The sequence below is a fragment of the Panthera onca genome, chromosome C1 (assembly GCF_046562875.1).
Source record: "Panthera onca isolate mPanOnc1 chromosome C1, mPanOnc1 haplotype 2, whole genome shotgun sequence".
In the NCBI taxonomy this organism is placed as follows: Eukaryota; Metazoa; Chordata; class Mammalia; order Carnivora; family Felidae; genus Panthera; species Panthera onca.
The window spans coordinates 39,308,397-39,327,773 of record NC_138346.1 but is presented as its reverse complement, the minus strand read 5'-3'; the positions used below and the strand labels follow the sequence as shown (position 1 = coordinate 39,327,773).

The following is a 19,377-nucleotide window of genomic DNA, read 5'->3' as shown; positions in this document are numbered from 1 at the left end:
GATGGATCCAGAAATTCTGACCCCATTGCAGCACAATTTTCTCAAATCCATCAAATTAACAATGGGAAGAAAGAAAGAGAGAGAGAGAGAGAGAGAGAGAGAAGGAAAGAAAGAAAGAGAGTAAGTTAGTTAGTTCCTAGGTTAAATACATTTGGTTTTTCTTATTAAAGCGCATATTTGTCTTCCAAATATATTATCCCCATGAGCACATACTAATGATCAAACCCAGCCAAGAATCAGAAGCATTTTAAACAAGTCACATTTTAATACTATTGATGAATATTTCTTGCAAAAATATAAAACATTTATATTGATACTGTATCCAGATCCCAAATTACCCTTAGTTTTTACACTGAGAGTGTATAAAAATTTAAGAATTATTACAATAAAAAGCAAGCAGAATTTTTTTTATATATTGGCTTGCTTTCTTTGTTTATGTTTCATTTTAAAATGAGGCAAGTCAAAATGTGTTATATATGTTAGGTGAAAATCCTAGGCCTTAGATCCAACAAATAAACACAGATGTTGATCAGAGTTTCATAAGGATGATCTTGCATAAAACTTGGCTCAGTTCCAGTCCCACCATTACAGAATCAAAATAATTAGGAAAATCAAGTAATGGAAGAAAATACTGATTAAAACACAACACACAGTAGAATTTTGAACAAGAAACCTGGAATTAAAAGCAGAAACAAAAGCATTACATATTTCATGGCAAATCTAGTTTTTGAACCATATCATCTCAACTTCAAATCTAAAGAATCAAGGATTTATAGGTCCCACTGCACCTCCAACTGAAGGAAACCACCTATCCACTTTATAGTTCTATAGATTTGCTTATTCTGCTCATTTCATATAAATGGAATCATATAATATGTGATCTTTTGTGACAGTTTCTTTCACTTAGCAAACATTTTCAAAGCTTATCCATGTTGTATCAGTCATTCATTACTTTGTATTGTCAAATAATATTCCATTGTATGAATCTACCACATGTATTTACCCATTTATCAGTTGATGGGCATTTGGGTTGTTTCCACACTTTGGCTGTTACAAATAATGCTACTACGAAATATCTGTGTACAAGTTTTATAGAAGAAAGTGTATTTTCATTTTTCTTGGGTATATACATGGTTGTGGAATTTCTGGATCATCTGGCAACTCTTTGCACAACATTTTTTTAGTAACTGTCAAATTGTTTCCAAAATGGCTGTATTGTTGTACAGTCCCACCAGCAGCATATGAGTATCCAGATTCCACATTCTTGCCAACATTTATTATTTTTGAGATTTTTTTTTTGATGGCCTATCAAGTGGGTCTGTAGTGGTGTCTCACTATAGTTCTGTCACTTTCCTAATAACTAATGATATCAATGGGAAAGAATAGTCTTTTCAATAAATGATGCTAGGACCTAGATGTTCACAGGCAAAAAATTAAATTGAACCCTTGACCTCACACCATATAAAAAGTTAACTCAGAGTGGATCCTAGATCTAAATGTAAGAGCTAAAACTATAAAACTCTTAGAAAAAACACAGGAGTAAATTTTTATGATCTTGGGTTAGGTAATGTTTTCTTAGATACAACACCAAAAGCATGAGCAACAACAACAAAAAATACAAATAAACTGGACTACATCAAAATCTAAAATGTTGTGTTGTAAATAATACCATCAAGACAGTCAAAAGACAACTCAAAGAACAAAAGAAAGTATTTGCAAAGCATATATCTGATAAGGGACTAGTATTCAGAGTATACTGTTCAAAGAACTCTTACAATTCAATAATACAAAGATACATAATCCAATTACAAATGGGCAAAGAATTTGAACATAAATTTTTCCAAAGAAGATATACAAATGACCAATAAGCACATGAAAAATGTGTATGTAGAGATGAAGAAACTCAGATCCAGTTAATATAAATGACATACTTCAAGTAAGTCAGGTGGTTAGTGGCCAGTAAGGTCTAATCTTTTATAGAAAAACTGCTAACGGCCTTGAATACAGAACGACCTGGGTTTGTATCTAAGAGTTTACTTACACACCTAATCTCTTTGAGCCTTAGTTCCTTCATGTATAGCAAAACCTATTCCATAGGGTTATTGTGAAAGTTTAATGAGCTAATATAATATCCCTAACATAGAGCCTTGCATCTAATAAGCTATTATTATTATTATATTTCATTATCCTAAGTACCCCTAGCATAAGAAATCAATGGTATTTAAGTATGAAGCCACGTATATGTCTCTGGTGGTGTATCCTCTGCTAGAATACCTGTGATCTCATCAGGGCATCCATCTATGTCTCAGCCTTGAAGCGTACTGGCAACCCCAGCATTTGGCCTGGAACCCTCAATAAAGGATCTCTCATTTCCAAAGACAATCCGTTCCAGTAGAGAACAGTGGTTAAGTCACATTGCTAGTGTTTGACTCCTGGATTCCTCACTTGCTTGCTAAAATTATACACATTATTTACCATCCCTAAATTTCACACAATGTGGATAATAATAATAATAATCACAGCCACCTCATAAATTGCCATGAAGTGCAAATAAGATCATCCATAGGAGAGTACCTAGTACAGTGCCTGGCATGTGGCATGAGTTTAATAACTGCAGGTATCATTGTTATCATCAGTATCACTGTCATCATTATCACCATCATCATTATCTCACCTGGCAAGCCTGATTTTGTTCTTATTCTTTAATTAATAGTTAATTAAACAGTATTTTATTTCTATTCTTTTTTGTGAGTCAAGGACATGATTCATCCTTGAACTTCCAAAAAGAGGATACCAGATCAAGAATCCTGTGAAATTTCACCCAATTTAAATCCTTGGCTTCAAGTAATTAGAAAAAAGTCTCTCCCCAACTTGAAGACTGTTAACGTGCAGTACGAGCATAATCACCACCTTATTTAAACAATATTGTGAAAGATCCAAGGCAACATGGGCATTAAGAGAGGTCGAATGGAGCAAATCTAGGAGCTATTTCTGGTGAAAGCACAGAAAGAGGAGGAAGTGGGGAGGGAGTCTTCATCTGTCCAAAGCAGAAATTACTATAAACTGGGGAACTACAGGTGACAAGTTTCATACATCAAACTTGTTTGAGAACCTTCCATGTAAAAGGCACTGAGGTGGAAGAGAGGGTAATTAAAAAATAAATACAAGAACCCCCCAGAAAGGGATCATCTGCTTGGGGAGATAAAACATGTTAACGGCTATAGCATGAGACAGATGCAGATAGATGTCATGAAAACAATACAAGGGAAATTATGTGAGGATACAAGAAAGGACTGATCACTTACGCCCAGATTGCAAAGAGCAGCTCACACTATATGCTGTCCTTCAATGATGCATCTGAAAGTCCCCACCTCCTCGATGGTGGTAGGAAATCCTATGGTACCTTCTACTACCTTTATTATGATTGTGAGAATACATCCATTCTCCCTGCTCACTGGTGAAAGGCAGAATAAGAGCACAGACTCAGGAGCTGAACTGTCTGTGTTCAAATTGCATATTAATTGTGGGACCTTGGTCAGTTCACTTGACCATGCTCTGCCTTAGTTTCCACATTCTTTAAAATGTGGATAAAAACAGCAGCTATCTACAAGGCTGCTGTGAGCATGAAAGGAACTAATATAAGTGCTTACACCAGTGTGTAGCACACAGTCAAAGCTACGTACTGCCTAATGCTACACTGCTGGCTTTCATCACTGCCATCACAGGGGCATGCACATATGAGGCATTCAGAAGGATGTGAATATGTGCTGAATGACTATAAACGAAAACACAAAAAGAAAATGTGGCAACTGAGAAGAGAAGATGGAGCCAGGTTTTGTAAGTCTGAAGAGCTAACTTTGAAAACACTCTGCTTGAGAAGCATTTCCTTTCATGTAGAGGAGGACTTGGATATCCTGTTCCATGTCAATTCTAAAAACCAGTAGTCACTGTGGGAAAATAACTTTGTAGTATTTAATAGTGTTTTATATTAAGTGGGAAAAAGTTTACTCCCTTTAAATGTTCTGGGAGCAAAGCAATTCATTAAAAAGGGGGACTAGAGTGTATTATGCTAAGCAAAACACGTCAGTCAGAGAAAGAAAAATACCATATGATTTCACTCACACGTGGAATTTAAGAAACAGAACAAATGAACATAGGGGAAGGGAAGGAAAAATAAAACAAGATAAAAATAGAGAGGGAGGCAAACCATGAGAGACTCTTAATGATAGAGAATAAACTGAGGGCTGCTGGAGGGGAGGTAGGTAGGGGGATGGGCTAAATGGGTGGTGGACATTAAGGAGGGGGGCACTTGTAGGGATGAGCACTGGGTGTTATATGTAAGTGATGAATCACTAAATTCCATTCATGAAACCAATACTACACTATATGCAGTGTAGCATTTAATAAAATCTTGGGAGAAAAAAAAGGGGGGTGAGCTAAAATTTCAGGGCTAGAAAAAGTCCTATTAACTGCCTTGGAGGATAAGAGCTATGATATCTAAAATGCAGCCAAATGCAGTGCAGCCCTCTACAGACCTAGCACAAACATCTTCCAAATGTTCGTTCAAATTATTTCAGACAACTGGAAGCCAGTCATTTGTAAAGGAAGGTGGGAGGAATCACAGGGAGATATACCTGCTTCGGTTAAGGTGTCCAACTTAACTAAAAATTAAAGTCCTACTGCACAAAGCATAGATCAGGCTAATGTGATAAGCTTTCAGGCCTGTTTGATAATCCATTTTGTCCACAAGGCAATATAGAAGGGGTCTTTCTATATTTTTCATGCCAAGCAGCGTTCAAATGCAAAGCCACCAGTAGACTGCAAGATCAACTATCTACCAGCCCACACTCAAGGTTCTTTACAATTCCTACAACTTTAGGTTGAAATTCCCAAATAAGTCCAAAACCTTCAGGGAATAAAATACATAGTTGCATTACCCACATAGCTGAGATAATGTTTACCTGTGTTTAACTATGGAAACTTTTATAAAGACTATGAGACAGAACTTGTTCTTAAGAATACATTGTAACTCTTCTTAAATAGTGTCCTAAATGTAATTTAAAACTTTTCTCAAGGTCCAGGGATTATTAATAAGCAGCTGTCTCCTGAAGTGTGTCTGGCAAGTTATGACTGGCAGGAAAGGAGGGCCCCACTATGTATACAAAAGTTCCTGATCTCCTTTAGTGAAGGATACAAAAATGACTTAGTAAGTTAAGTCTCTAGACAGAGCAGAAATATATGGCAGCATTATCTCAACTTGGGCTTTCCCTGGACCCATGGCTCTCTAATGAGTGTAACTCCTCATGACACAGGGGACATCTTGTCTGAGCTGAGAACAGATCTGAATTCCTGATATGGTACTTCTCTTTTATACCCAGGTATAATACCATCAGTATTTTCCTAAGTCTTTACTTGGACAACCTATGCTCTTCCATTCAGTAGAATGTTTACCAACATTGGGCTCTCAGGCTGCTGAACCAAACTTAGCACCAGCAATGTGCCATCTTCTCTGGGAGGAGAGAGTACAGGAAATGCCAGGTGGCCCTGCTTCCAGCTTCCTAGTGTCCTGGAAAGGCTTCCCTGCCAGGGACATAATCACAAATCCATTCTCTTTCATCTATTCTAAATTTCATGCTTGAGACTTCTAATCTTCTCTTGGCTGGGAATGATAGGTTTATTTTTAAAATTTCTAGAAATCAAGTCAATAGTTTCAATGAGAGTCTGAGGGCTCCTCCCATGCATTAAAATACATGCCTTTTGTAACATCTATTTGGACTGGTTATAGGTTCTCAGATAAGCTAGCTGGAAGCTGAGTTCAAGTGAATAAGATGCTACTGTGTTATTATTGCTAGGGTACCTTGAGGGAGGATGGCATTTATTGAGTACCTTAAACATTTCATTTGCTTTGAATGCTCTTTTCCTTATATGGTTTACTCCTCGCTTCATTTGGATCTCTGTTCACATATAGCCTTACCTGTGAGGCATTCCCTAGCCACCCTGTATAAAATAATTCCCCACTCCTGTCTTTCTCTAGACTCCATCCCCCTGTTTTTTTTTTTTTTAATCACAGCATTAATCGATACTTGGCATGCTATTTGTTTATTTCTGTCTCTTTCCATGAGAATGGCAATCCTATGAAATAGCTGGCTTACCTGTTTTGCATTGGTGCTCTATAAACATTTGCTGAATGAATGAGAGAAGCATGGTTAAATACTTTAAATATCATGTCATTTTAATCCTCTCCATCCTTCAAGTCATGTATTTCAAGTCTTTTTACATACAGAGAAACTGAGGCTAGTTAATACATGGAGAGCATATGCGGTTAAGAGCACGAACCCTTGCACCAGACTGCCTGGGTTAGAGCACAGTTTGGTCACTTGCCCTCTCTGACATTGGGCAAGTCACCAAACCATTCTGGACCTGAGGCTTCTAATCTGTAAGTGGCAATAATAGTAACCATTGCCTTATGAAATTGTTGTGAGGAGCTTAAATATATCTTAAACAGCTCATGGCTCATAGCAGGTACTAAACCAGAGTTAAATAAATACAATCTTAGCTGAGAAACACCTTATAAAAATTACTAACGTTCTCATTCTGCTTCTTACTCATAACAACTTCCTGATCATAGCCCAGGTTTCTGGTTCATCTATCTATAAAGAGAGTGCAGATGTGGTTACTCTGGACTGTGTGGCACAATTATGCATTTCTCATCATAAATGAATTACTCCGTGAGTGCTGTTTCATATAACAAAATCAGGGTTCTGAACCAACATCACTGAGGTCACAAGACACACCTTGTATAGTTATTTACTGACCTCCTAGCCACCTTCCACAAACAACACCCCAACTTTTAAATAAACTATCCATCACACAAGCTGTACAACTGAGAAAGAAGTGTCACTGCCTGAGAAATCTTTTCTCTGATCAGCAGAAAATGGTGACTACAGGTAGAAGAATATCCAGGCAAAAGGGAGTATTTTGCCAAACAAATGTCCCCACACCTGTCTGCTCCACACACTGTTCCAGAACAGCATATCGCTGCTTGTAGTAACAACCTGTAGTCCAACCTGTAGTAACAACCTGGACGGGGAAGGTTTCACCTCTCAAAAGCTCTCAGCCCTCCCTCAATGGCAGAGCCACTGCCAAAGCCACAAGCAGCCCGCGGTCACTCGGCAGCTTCCACGCGGCAACTCCCCCATGTTACCTTGCCCTGATGATCGTGTTTCATTTCCCAGCCCCTTGGCAGCTCCAGCTGTTTGTTGGCGAACATATTGAGGAATCCCACAAGATCTCGGTTATGCTGGTAGCGTTCAAAGTGGTGGGTGTCCCGCCGGACTTTGGTGATCATGTGCTTCAAACACGTATTGTTTGTAAACATGCGGTAGGCACTCTGGAGGAAAGAATGGAGAGCCCACGTTAACCGGCCTGGGACCCGCAAAAGGAACACACATGGTCCTCGAGGGCACATTTAGTCTTCCAGTGGGCATATCAGCTTCAACGTAACTCTGGACCCACACATGGAAGCAGCAGGCTGAGAACAATATTTTGATGAAAATAAAATAGGAAGACTACAGAAAGTAAGGTATCTTCACTGATGAGGTCTCATTTCCTAAAGAACAAGAATGCTGTGGAGTCTCATTCTACAGGGGATGTTAGGTCCTAAAGTTGGTCTTAGAAAAAAAGCACACAAAGTCACATCATGTCAGACACAAATATACCACCTCACAGGGACCCCCAACATAGCCAGTTTTTTGCTCTAGCACTGGAAGAGATCACTGGTCTTTGGGTGAGCGCCAGATGAAGCAGTTGGCATGCACTTAGCAGCCAAGTTGTATGGAAAAATGCTTGGCCACATATTTGAATATTAGGAGTCCATGTAAAGGCCTGAGTTGAGTTGCAATCACTGAGACTCAAATCCAACTGAGACCAGAAAAGATCAAAGTTTTTCATCTTACACCTTCTTTGAGGCAAAATCTCAGAGAATAGAATGGCAGGCTGAACTGCCTGGGCTGTATACGTATTTTTTTTTCGTTCTCTATTTTTTCTGGGTGTGTGTGTGTGTGTGTGTGTGTGTACACATATATACATATATGGCTGAATTTATACAGTTGAAACGCATGTTTAATAAACTCCACCACACAAAAAAAGTGATTGTCTTGTGAAAAATGCTGTATTCTTCATCTCTATGATACTTAAACAAGATTCCAAAAATTGACCATAAACCATGGCTATCAACATATAAGTCGACAAAGATTCATCACATAATATCATGTGCCAAGAAGTAGAAAAGGAGTAACTGTATGGAGCTATTTCCTTGAATTATCAGACAGAAGATGATATTCATGAAATTACAAGGTGGTGAATGACCTACTCTGAAATTCTATTCTTCTCAGATAGATTCAAAGGATTCTTCTTACCTTCAGCTTCCCAGGCCACTAGATTGAGTCTGGAGGCCTTCAGGCTTTACTTCATAGGTTCTGTTATTTATTTCATACACTAAGGTAGATCAAAACAAACCCCAAAGAAACCAGAATCTCTGGAAATAATTTCATTTTAATAAACATTTACTACCTTTTCTATGCCCAGTACTGTGATAGTTATTGAAGATAAAAGATGAATGACAATGAGGTCAGTTAATATTGTTCTTGTCTGTCCAGGATCCCTCAAGATGTGTCATGTTCTGGTCAAAGCATTTTTGATGATGTGCATCCTTCTAGAGCTTTCTTATGTTTGGTACTTATCATAGAAGCTAGTGATGTTTGAAATGGAGGTTGCTCCCCAGCCCGGGCCCCTCAATCCCTGAATGACTACAGGGATCACAGAACCTTGATGACCCAATTGGGAATGACAAACAAACCTTTGTCCCCTTAAGCCACTGAGATTTGTTGGTTGCTATTATTGACATATAGCTTAAACTACATAAAATAACTTTTATATAGTTTTTCTGATTGACTCACCATCATGATATACTTTTTACTAAAATATTTTTTTTCCTATCAAAACAAATGGAAGAAAGGAAGGAAGAGAGGGAGGGAAGAGAGGGAGGGAAGGAAGGAGGGAGGGAGGGAGGGAGGAAGGGAGGGAGGGAGGGAGGAAGGGAGGGAGGGAGGAAGGAAGAAAGGGAAGAAGGAAAGAAGGAAGGAAGGAAAGAAGGGAGGAAAGAAGGAAAGATGGAAGGCAGCGACAGAGGGAGATGGACCACACTGAACCATCCTCAAATATTAGTGCACTAACTCCTTGGTACACCTGAGTATAAAATACTTTGAGGTTGTATTTCAACCTGATAATCTAAATGAGAGGAGGCTTTGATGGCTGTGAGAAATTGTGAGGCTCAGAGCACAGAACACTGCCAACGCAGGCAAGTCTACACAGAGGCTATGGGCAATTAGAGAGCATGAGAGAATAAGAAAGTGATACCATGAAAGCGGAGAAGGAGACTAATAAAAGAAGTTGGAGGTTGTCAGAGACAAACATTAGCTAACTAATAGTTTAGCCCGTGGCTGACCCTGTCTCGGTGTTTTATGCACAATCAGCAAGGCATCTGTTTTCTGCATTTGGCTTCTTGCTGCAGATGTATTTTCACGGAAGCCACTGCAAGCTTAGAGGCCTGAGACCATACTAGCTTGAGTGGTGGTCGGCAATGAGCTTTCAAGTCATACATCCTAATCAGTCTCTTTGGGGACAAATTATCATGGGATAATTCTGCCAGATAAATCGTTACATTACCTGTTGTTCTAAATAGGTATATCTCTTGGTCCCCCTCATTTCTTCCTCCCCTCTCTAATGTAAGTAAATAGGCCATATCCCGACTCTATCTAGAGCACCAGACCTGCTCCTCATTCTGCTGAAGAAAAGGAGAACTTCATTAGGGCAAGAAGTAGCGATTAGGTGAAAGAACCTCCTTCCCAAGCTGGAAGTAATTCCAGGGGCCACACAGCTCTTTCAGTTCAGGAGTCTTATGGCTGATCGTATAATTAATTATGTGTTTTCATTTTCCTCCTCTCCTCTCAGTAAGACATACAATATAGGGCCAAGTTCAAGTGATCTGCTAAAAAAGCATCTATGAAAGTAAAATAAGTGCAAGAAAGATTTATTGGAAACTAGCAAACAATCTTTGGAACCATAGCTTTTTCAAGTCTGAATAACATGCGCAAGACTGTAAGTGTCTATATAAAACCCTTAAGGCAAATAGGAACATCCCTCCATACTGCTACATTTTTATAAAGAAACTATACACACACACACACACACACACACATATACATGTGTAAATTTATTTATATATGTATTTATGTATATATACATGTGACATATATTTATACACATGTTATGTGTGTTTATATGTTTATATACATGTTTATTATATTTTTAATACATATTTCATTTTTAACATATACACTATTTTTTAATATATAGTTATACATATATAAATAAATATATTTCAGAAAGAATAATTATACTCCATTTTATACAGAATTACACTGAAGATTCTAGCCACAGCCCTGTCACTCATGGACAGAGACAAAGAAAATCATTTAATCTCTGCCTCAGAGATTACATCTTTGCTCAACTGTAAAATGATTAATAATAACTACCTTGCTTTCTTCACAGGCATGTGAGGTTCAAATCCAATGAAACAAAGGATGTAAAACTGCTTTGAAGAGGTAAAAAATCACTATAAAAATACAGAGTAGAAGTAACTAAAGGAATATATAAGGGATTGTACCTATCATACGTATGTTATAACAGATGAATGATAGCAGTAAAATTGTTTTCTACTTTTGAGGTCTTTGAAGATCCTGGGCCAGCATCCCATTTTCTATTAACTAAAGAAGGTTTTCATAACCTTTCATTAATTATGTCATAAGCCCGGTGTTAAACCCCAAGGATACACACATGGGGATGAGCACAGCCCCATGATTCAAAAGGATGGTAAGGAACATTATAGGGAAAGGTGGGAGGAAGAGGTTCCCTTGAGGCAGAAAGGAGAGTTTGGAAATCGAAGGCCACAGTAGCAGTGAAAATACTGAAACACAGATAAAACTAGCAGAGCTAAGTATAAGAGGGGTCCCAAGACTTGAGAAACACTAAACAGGTGGGATTAGATTAAAAGAGTTTAGTCTTCCTGGAAATGGACAACAAGAAAGCTGTGGGTTAAGAGAAAAGAGGCATTTCATTCTCCCTCTGTGGTTCGGTGTTTCTGGCTGAGTGAGGATCTTTCCGGTGTTTGGGCTGTTGTTTTGTTTTGGTCTTATAGAAAAAGATGGTAATGTGTAGAATGCAAAGAACGATCTCGTCTGGGAAGCTGCTGCATGTGGAGTCACGAGTAGCAAGGCGAGTTGGCAACTGCTAATAGTAGATGAAGCCCCTTTACATGATCTCTAAAGGATGCACTGTTTTCTTTTCCTTTCATGTGATTTAAAAGGTCCTCTTCAGTTATTGCTTCTCTATTCCAAAATTCCTTTCTTAACCTTATTCTTGGTTGCTTCTTGTTTCCCATGCAAGAAATGAACATCCAATGGCTGCGTGAATGATGAACTGAACTTATTTAGTGGAATTTTGTTAAAATAACATTCCTCAGAGCTTAATGTGTTTTGTTTAGTTAAGTGTGTTAAGGTATTAGAAGTGAAAAATATTGAGAGGAGTTGAGGGGAATGTTATTGCCATTTGGTGACAGAATAAGAACATTATATATAAATATTCATTTCTTATCAACCAACCACAATGCAAATAATAGTCAAATTCTTTTTTTCTTTTTCTGGCAGGTTTCTTTCTTTCTTTAGTGTTATGGTGAACATATGTCTGGGATTACCTGGCCCAGTCTTGATTTCATCTAATTTGGTTCTTTTCAATAACACAGGCAAGTATATTAACTCTAAATAAAATCTATCTTTCCTATTTTGTAAATCCTTCATCAAGAATAGGTACTCTGAATCCACACTTGAAAAATATCATCACTGCATCTATAGCAAATGTCTCTCATATTCACAAGGGAACAGATGTGAGCATTCATATACCTTATTCACTAAACAAACTTTACTATGAATAAAATCAAGTAACATTGTTTCCATAAGATGTATGCTGGGATATGGAAATAGTTCTCATACATAGTCTGTCTCCACTTTAATCATAAGGGATCTTACATTGTTTTCATCTAGCTAAAGAGTAAAACGGAGGGAAAATTTAACTTATTTGGCAAAACTAACTGTAAACTATCAACTCATGTATTTTGCAATAGCAGGAATTCCTGACTTGTAAGAATATATTTATGTATTTTTGAATATTTTTTTTCTCCATTAACTACCAAGAAGTTTAATTTTTTTAATGTTTATTATTAATTCTTGAGAGAGTTAGAGAGACAGAGCATGAGTGGGGAGGGGCAGAGAGAAAGGGAGACACAGAATCTGAAGCAGGCTCCAGGCTCCGAGCTGTCAGTACAGAGCCCAATGTGAGGCTCAAACTCGTGAACAATGAGACATGACCTGAGCCGGAGTCGGATGCTCAACCGACTGAGTCACCCAGGCGCCCCTAACTACCAAGAAGTTTAAATGGTAGAGTTAATGTATTTCTACAGCTTACTAAAAGGAGAATAATAATTTTTGGCGTGTATGTTGGAAACATTATTCAGTTACATATAAGGAAACGTATTTACATCTGACATTAATTAGACAAACACAGGCATGCCAACTATAAAAGACATGACACTAATAACTAAATCTTGAGTTATCAGAGTTAGTTTATGAATACAATATTGGAAGAAATCTGATCATACCAGCAGAGGGCAGCAGTATATATCTTAAAGCAACCGCAATGCAAAATTTGAAAAAAAAAACAAAAAACAAAAAAACTTTGTTTCTCAAGTTTTCCTTTAGAGTTATGACAATCATATGTCTACTTAATTTCATTATTTTCAATAAAAATTAAGTAAGTTACTGCTACATGAAATCTATTTTCATGAGTATTTTTCAACATAAATTGATTATCTTCAAATCAAAAAGAATACTCCTTTTGTATGTTGAGCATTTTCAACAATATAAACAAGGAAGCTACTGAAACAGTTATAGATAATAAACAATTCAAGCAAAAAAACACTAGATAATAAATCTTAAAATGAGGAAACCAAATAAAAGTTTGCTTTTAATTTCATCAAGTAATGCCCTTTTACAAAAAAATTTGTGTGACTTATTCCCATAAATTCATATGTTGAGATCATTAGTGAGATAAATCCTCCAACTTTAATTCCTGCCATATAAAAGTCAGGCAAATAAGACTTCCTAAACCCAACAGAATTTAAATCTTACAGAAATGCATAGACGCACAGCACAGATCATCTTTGTAGCTAATAATGAAGACAGTTCAGGTTGGAGAAAAAGAAGTTTAAATGCTTTAGAGAGAGTACTTTAAAATCAAGACTGGCTTCCCAGTGTAAAAAGTTGAAACATGCCCAAGAAAGGGGAAAGACGATGAAAACATGAAGACAAAAGAAATTAAAAAAAACTTTTAAGCTGCTGAGTATCTTCATGTTGTTAAAATAGATGAGTTGTCAGAAGTCCAGATGCGTTACTGTTGTGACAAAAGCAGAGGGGTCATTTAACGCAGTATCTTTTTATTCTAGGAATTCCCAAATTATAGGTCATAGACCAATTGCATCAGAATCACTTAAGGAACCTAAAAAACAAACAAGCAAACAAACAAATGCCTAAGGTCCACTCCAGACCTAGTGAACCAGGATCTCCAAGGTTTGGGAACTAAGAATACACATTTATTTATAGAACTTGACCAACTTTAAAAGCTATAGCCTTTTATCACAACCCAATAACTGTGAATCCAGCCTTTACTTGAAACACAGAAGTGACGAGGAACTTGTACCCAAGAAGGCAGCCTATAAGTCAAGTTAGAACTTGGTGATTAGTGCGGTCATATTGGTAGCTTAAAATCAGCTACATTGGGAGTATTAATATTACAAAAATCAGTAAATGCAAACCAGGCCTTGATATTATTTTGAGGGCTGCCTAGCTAGGTGCAGGCAAACGATGGACCCATAGGCTGGCTGGCTGTGTCTGCAAGCAAATTTTTTTTGCAATGTAGCCACAGCCATTTGTTTACATATTGTCCTTGGCCCAAAAGCCTTTCAGCTTTCATTTGTTTTTGCTTTTGTTTTGTTTTTGTTAAAGTGTGTTGCTTTTTTCTAGATGTAAGGTCCAGACTTAAGAAACTGATGGAGAAAATAAAATGCTAATAATACAGATTAAACTTCACATTGTGCTGTTACACTGCAAGTAGCCCGCACACGTGCACACGCGTGTACACACACACACACACAAATGAAGAAATAGAAGTCCAGTATTCAAAAGCTATTATCTGGTTCAAAAAGAAGGTGCTACCGACCTCACTGACAAAGGAGTAGGAAGCTCTGCCTTGTGTCTCCCTTGCTTTACTGTTGTCCTAATGGTTAATGCAAATGAATATATTCATGTGGGAACTTGCCTGTGAACTACAATGGTAGGCTGGCTAGGGATACAAGACTTCAGCAAAAAGCAACAAAAGCATTTTGTGTATATTTTATCATTATTTTTAAATTGTGTGCTATACATCCTTCACTCAGTAAAATTTATAAGATACACACACACACACACACACACACACACTTTTTTCCTAGAGTCAGTTGTTGAACATTTACCAGCAAACCGCTGAACACTACCATCCAATCAATTGCTCTTTCTTGTAGGCTTTCCTTTTTCTTCTCCCCATAGTCTAATGTATTAGCAAGAATGTCTGCTCTCGTTCCAGAATATGTCCCATATTCATCCACTTGTCATCATATGTACTGCTACTGTACTAGTTCAAGCTCCTTCTATATGTCCCCATAGGGTCTTTTCACTTGTCTTTCTGATATCAGTCTTGCCCTCTAAAACCCATTCTTGGTAAAGCAGCTAGCAGGAACTTTCTTTCTTCTTTTCTTTTCTTTTTTTTTTTTTTTTACATTTATTCATTTTTGAGAGACAAAAACAAACAGAGCATGAGCTATGGAAGGGGCAGAGAGAGAGGGACACACAGAATCCGAAGCAGGCTGCAGACTCTGAGCTGTCAGCACAGAGCCCAATGCAGGGCTTGAACCCATAAACCGCGAGATCATGACCTGAGCTGCAGTCAGACACTTAACCGACTGAGCTACCTACACAACCCTAGAAGGAACTTTCAAACCCTGAAATTATTCCCTACAGGAAATCGCTTTAGAATAAAATCCATTTAGAACAAAGTCCAAACTCTGCCAGATCATACTGAAGCCCTGCCCACCTCTCTGACCTTATTATATACCACATATATACCACTTCAAATTCTTTCAAGTCTTAGAGCCTTTCCTTTTCCTTGGCAAGGAAGGTTCTGTTGCCAGACCTTTACCCTCCTGGTTTCTTGACATTTTACAATAGCTTCAATGTGGCTCCCTCAAAGAGGTCTTCCTCTCCACCCGATCTAAAGCATTGCCTCCAGAAGCTCATCCCCAAGTACACCCTAGCCCAGTGTACTGTACCTCATGCCACACTGCATAACTTGAATGGCCTTTTCTTGTTCACTAGTTTGTTATTTATAATCTACTCTGTCTTGGTTAGTAGTCTATTCCCAGTCCAGACTGTACCAGGCAAGTCACAGGCATTTAATACATACTGGTTGAGTGAATGCATAAAGGGCAAACAAATAAAGGAAAACTTGAGCTATCTGACTTCAAGTCTAAAGCTCTTCCCACCACAGCATGATATTGTCTTACAGTATCAATTCTAAATGTGAGCCCATTCTTCCTTGTGTAAAAGCCCCTACCATCTACTAAAATTGTCCCATACATGAGTTTAGGTTCATGTAACCTAGCTTCTGCCTCCCTTGCCAGGTTCAAACCTGACTTTCAGTAGTGTCCTATGCCCTTAACACACCAGCAATGCCAAACTGCTATACTTCTGTACTAGTTCTGGTACTTCCATAATGATTATCAACACTGCTCTACAACTCCAGGAACCTCTGCTTTGCAAATGCTGCTCCTTCTACCAAAAGTGCTCTGGCCCATCTCATTTCTAGGGTAAGTTCCTGTTCAGTTGTTAAAACATATCTCAAATGCAAACCCACTCATTACCCTTCCATGTGCCTTGCCCTGAGTGAATCACTCACTCTAGCAGGGAGACTTCTGCAGCCTTCCACTATGGCACTTGTAACTCTGCTCATTGCATGGGGATGTGTTTCCAAGTATGGGACTCCTGGGTCCACAGTTGCTGTCATCTTTGTATCTCTAGGACTTGGTATAGTGCCCAACACGTAACAGGGAATCAACAAACTACTGCTAAATTGAATGCACGGTAAATCTAATCCCTCTTGCATGAAACCTGAGAACAGCTGGCATGCTATGCATTGCTCACCCCTGTCCCAAGTCCTCTTTGCTCCAAGCTAAACCTGTAAACCAGGAGGTAATAATCAGTGAGCCAGACAGATGCTTATACTTGTAAAGCAAAGCTAATGAAATAAGACAGAAATACATTAACATCAGTATATATGAACACACTGATGACCTCACCCACCTCACCTCTGGACCATAGTCCTGGTGATCGAACTATGCTGACTTCTACCCAGCCCTGTAATCTCTGGTTTTCCTACGGTGTATAATCTGTTGTGTTAAATTCCATGTGTTCTTCTTCTTCCATTCCCTTAAATGAGCATCCATGCCTGCTTTCTTCTTATTGTTCACTAATTCTTTTCTATCTATTTTCCACCAAATCTTGCCTACTCTCTGCCTGTGGTTCCTCTCATGTCGGATGGTTCTTCTCTATTTCCTCACCTCCTAGTCCAGGCTCTTATCAACTCATGCCATGATGAAGGTATTACAGTTGACCCCTGAACAACTTGGGTCTGAACTATGTGAGTCCACTTAGATGTGGATTTTTTACAACACTCTTAAGATTTTTTAAATAGCATTTGCTGTTCTCTACCTTACTTTATTGGAAGAATACAGTAAATAATATACATTTGAAATGTGTTATTAATGGACTGGTTTATTTTATCAGTAAGGCTTCTGGTCAAAAATAGCTATTAGTAAAGTTTTTGGGGAGTCAAAACACAGATTTTCAACTGTGTGTGGGGTTGACAACTCTAACCCCTGTGTTGTTCAAGGGTCAACTGGATATCCAGCTGGACTTCTACGGCCCAGCTTCTACTGTTCCCCTCATTCTAAATCACTCCATGTGCAGCTAGGAAAACCTTCCTCTAATTACTATCTTCCCTCAGCCCTCTGAGATGTGTGACATAATGCCCCTTTTCCCACCATGTTACACCTAAACACCTGGCAGAGATAAAGAGCTACCTAGTCAAATTTAGAGCTATTTATTGCTACACTAGCACCATGATCCAAAATAATTAACAACTTGGCCAAACCAAAGCCTTAAAAGTATTTCTGGCTTCTTCCCTTTTCGCATCTCTGACAACCAATTCCTCACCACATCATAGTGATTCTACCTTCAGAATGTTTTTCAAATCCATGCACTTCTCTCCAGTTCCATGCCAAGCCCAAGGCTCCAGTCATCATTGTCTTTTCCCTGGACCAGGAAAGAGCCTTCATTCTCATCATCCTGCTTTCACTCTTGTCTTTCAGAGTTACAGTTTCCACATTGGGCGTGTCAGTTTAAGTGCATGATGGCTCCCCATGATCTCAGAATGATCCACGATCTGGATCTTGCTAACTTTCTGACTTAATATCACACTATTCCCCATTTCTATCATGACACAGCAGCCCTGTACAGTCTGCTCACTTTTCTGGTGTCCCTGCGCTCACTGCTTCAATTGCTTGAAATGAGCTTCCCCTGGCTTTTCCCATGACTGATGGTTTCTCATCTTTCAGCTCTTAACTCAAAACTAGTTCTTCTGAGAGGCATTTTGCAGCCATCTTCCTAAAGTTGCCCTTACTCTCTGTCCACCCTGGGGAAAGAACTTTACTTTATTCCCCAGCATCTGCAGCACCTGCCATAATTTCTAGCATAGATCATGTTTTCAGTAATATTTATGTATTTTATAATAAGTAAATTTTATAATAAATTATTTATTTATTTATTTATTTCAGTAATATTTATTACTGAAAGAATTCAGTATGCATATAAGACACATTTTTTACTTCCATCTTTGTTCATGCATATCTTCCACCTAGAAGGTCATTCTACACGATTTTTACCAACTAATATCCATTATTTATTCTGTGATACAAGATTCATATCACAAAGAAATCCTTTCTAACCAACCAATTTCTAACCAAAATGCTTTCCTATTCACATTCTAATTTTTATTCTACACACACACACACACACACACACACACACAGTTTTGGCTTAATTTATATAGTATTTTCAAACCCTTCTCTTTTTTCTAGAAGTGTTTTAGACAAATATCATGCTGCATGACCAAAAAATAAGTGTGCAACATTTTCACTGTCACCCTATATATTCTAGTTTCTTTAGGAGGTCAATGCTTTTTTTTTTAATTTTTTTAATGTTTAGTTATTTTTGAGAGAGAGAGAGAGAGCGCACGTGTGCAAAGGAGGGGCAGAGAGAGAGGGAAACACAGAATCCAGAGCATTCCAGGCTCTAAGCTGTCAGCACAGAGCCCAACGTGGGGCTCGAACCCACAAACTGTGAGATCATGACCTGAGCCGAAGTCGGACGCTTCACTGACTGAGCCACCCAGGCACCCCTAATGTTTTTTGAGCAAAATAAAAACTTTCTAATCCAGGTTTAACTCCAAAATAATTGTGGGCAGAATTAGAGAGACTGGTTGTCCTGAAAAATTAAACAAGGGGATGGTATGTACGTGAGGGGTTTCTTGGTTAAGGAATCAAGATCAGGAAAAGCAGTAATTTTGGTTAATACTCAGGGCTTGAGGAAATGAAAGCAAAGAAGCAAAGGAGGGAGTCATAGTGATTTCTCTCTATTTAGAACAATAACTAAAAGACTGAAGGACTAAAGTTTTTTTTTTTAATCTTCTGGTTAACAAAAGATTTATTCTTTTAGCTGATACTAACATTTTTAGGCCCATAGCAAAATCACAGAGGTGGGGTTTCTAAACAATAGACACATGAGTAAAAGGACAAAAATTTAAATCTACTTCATTCTAAACACATCACCATGCCTCCCCCTCTCAAAAATAAAACCCTGAACTTCCATGCAAACTTCTTATATCTTTAAAACATTCCTCTACGCATTGATTTATTTTTCAGATTACAGCAATGTATAAAGTTTATATTTTCTCTTTCAGAGAACATGTATCACAATCTCAAAGACTGACCTGACCACTGCCTGCTGTCAATACACAGATATTTAGTCACATTTTTGCAGGCAAAATAAGGTGGTCATC

General features: G+C 38.1%; 1 protein-coding gene across 5 annotated transcripts in view; it reads right to left on the bottom strand.

Annotated features, from left to right (window-relative positions):
* Positions 1 to 19,377, bottom strand: part of HECW2 (HECT, C2 and WW domain containing E3 ubiquitin protein ligase 2) — a 371,931-nt gene that overhangs the window by 94,105 nt on the left and 258,449 nt on the right. For 4 of the 5 annotated variants that reach the window (XM_060622749.3, XM_060622748.3, XM_060622747.3 and 1 more), the window contains one exon: positions 7,205 to 7,390. The exons of the other annotated variant lie outside the window; for it this stretch is intronic. In XM_060622749.3, coding sequence (XP_060478732.1) covers positions 7,205 to 7,390 — 186 coding nt within the window. The remainder of the gene's footprint in view (positions 1 to 7,204; positions 7,391 to 19,377) is intronic. 5 annotated transcript variants of the gene reach the window in all.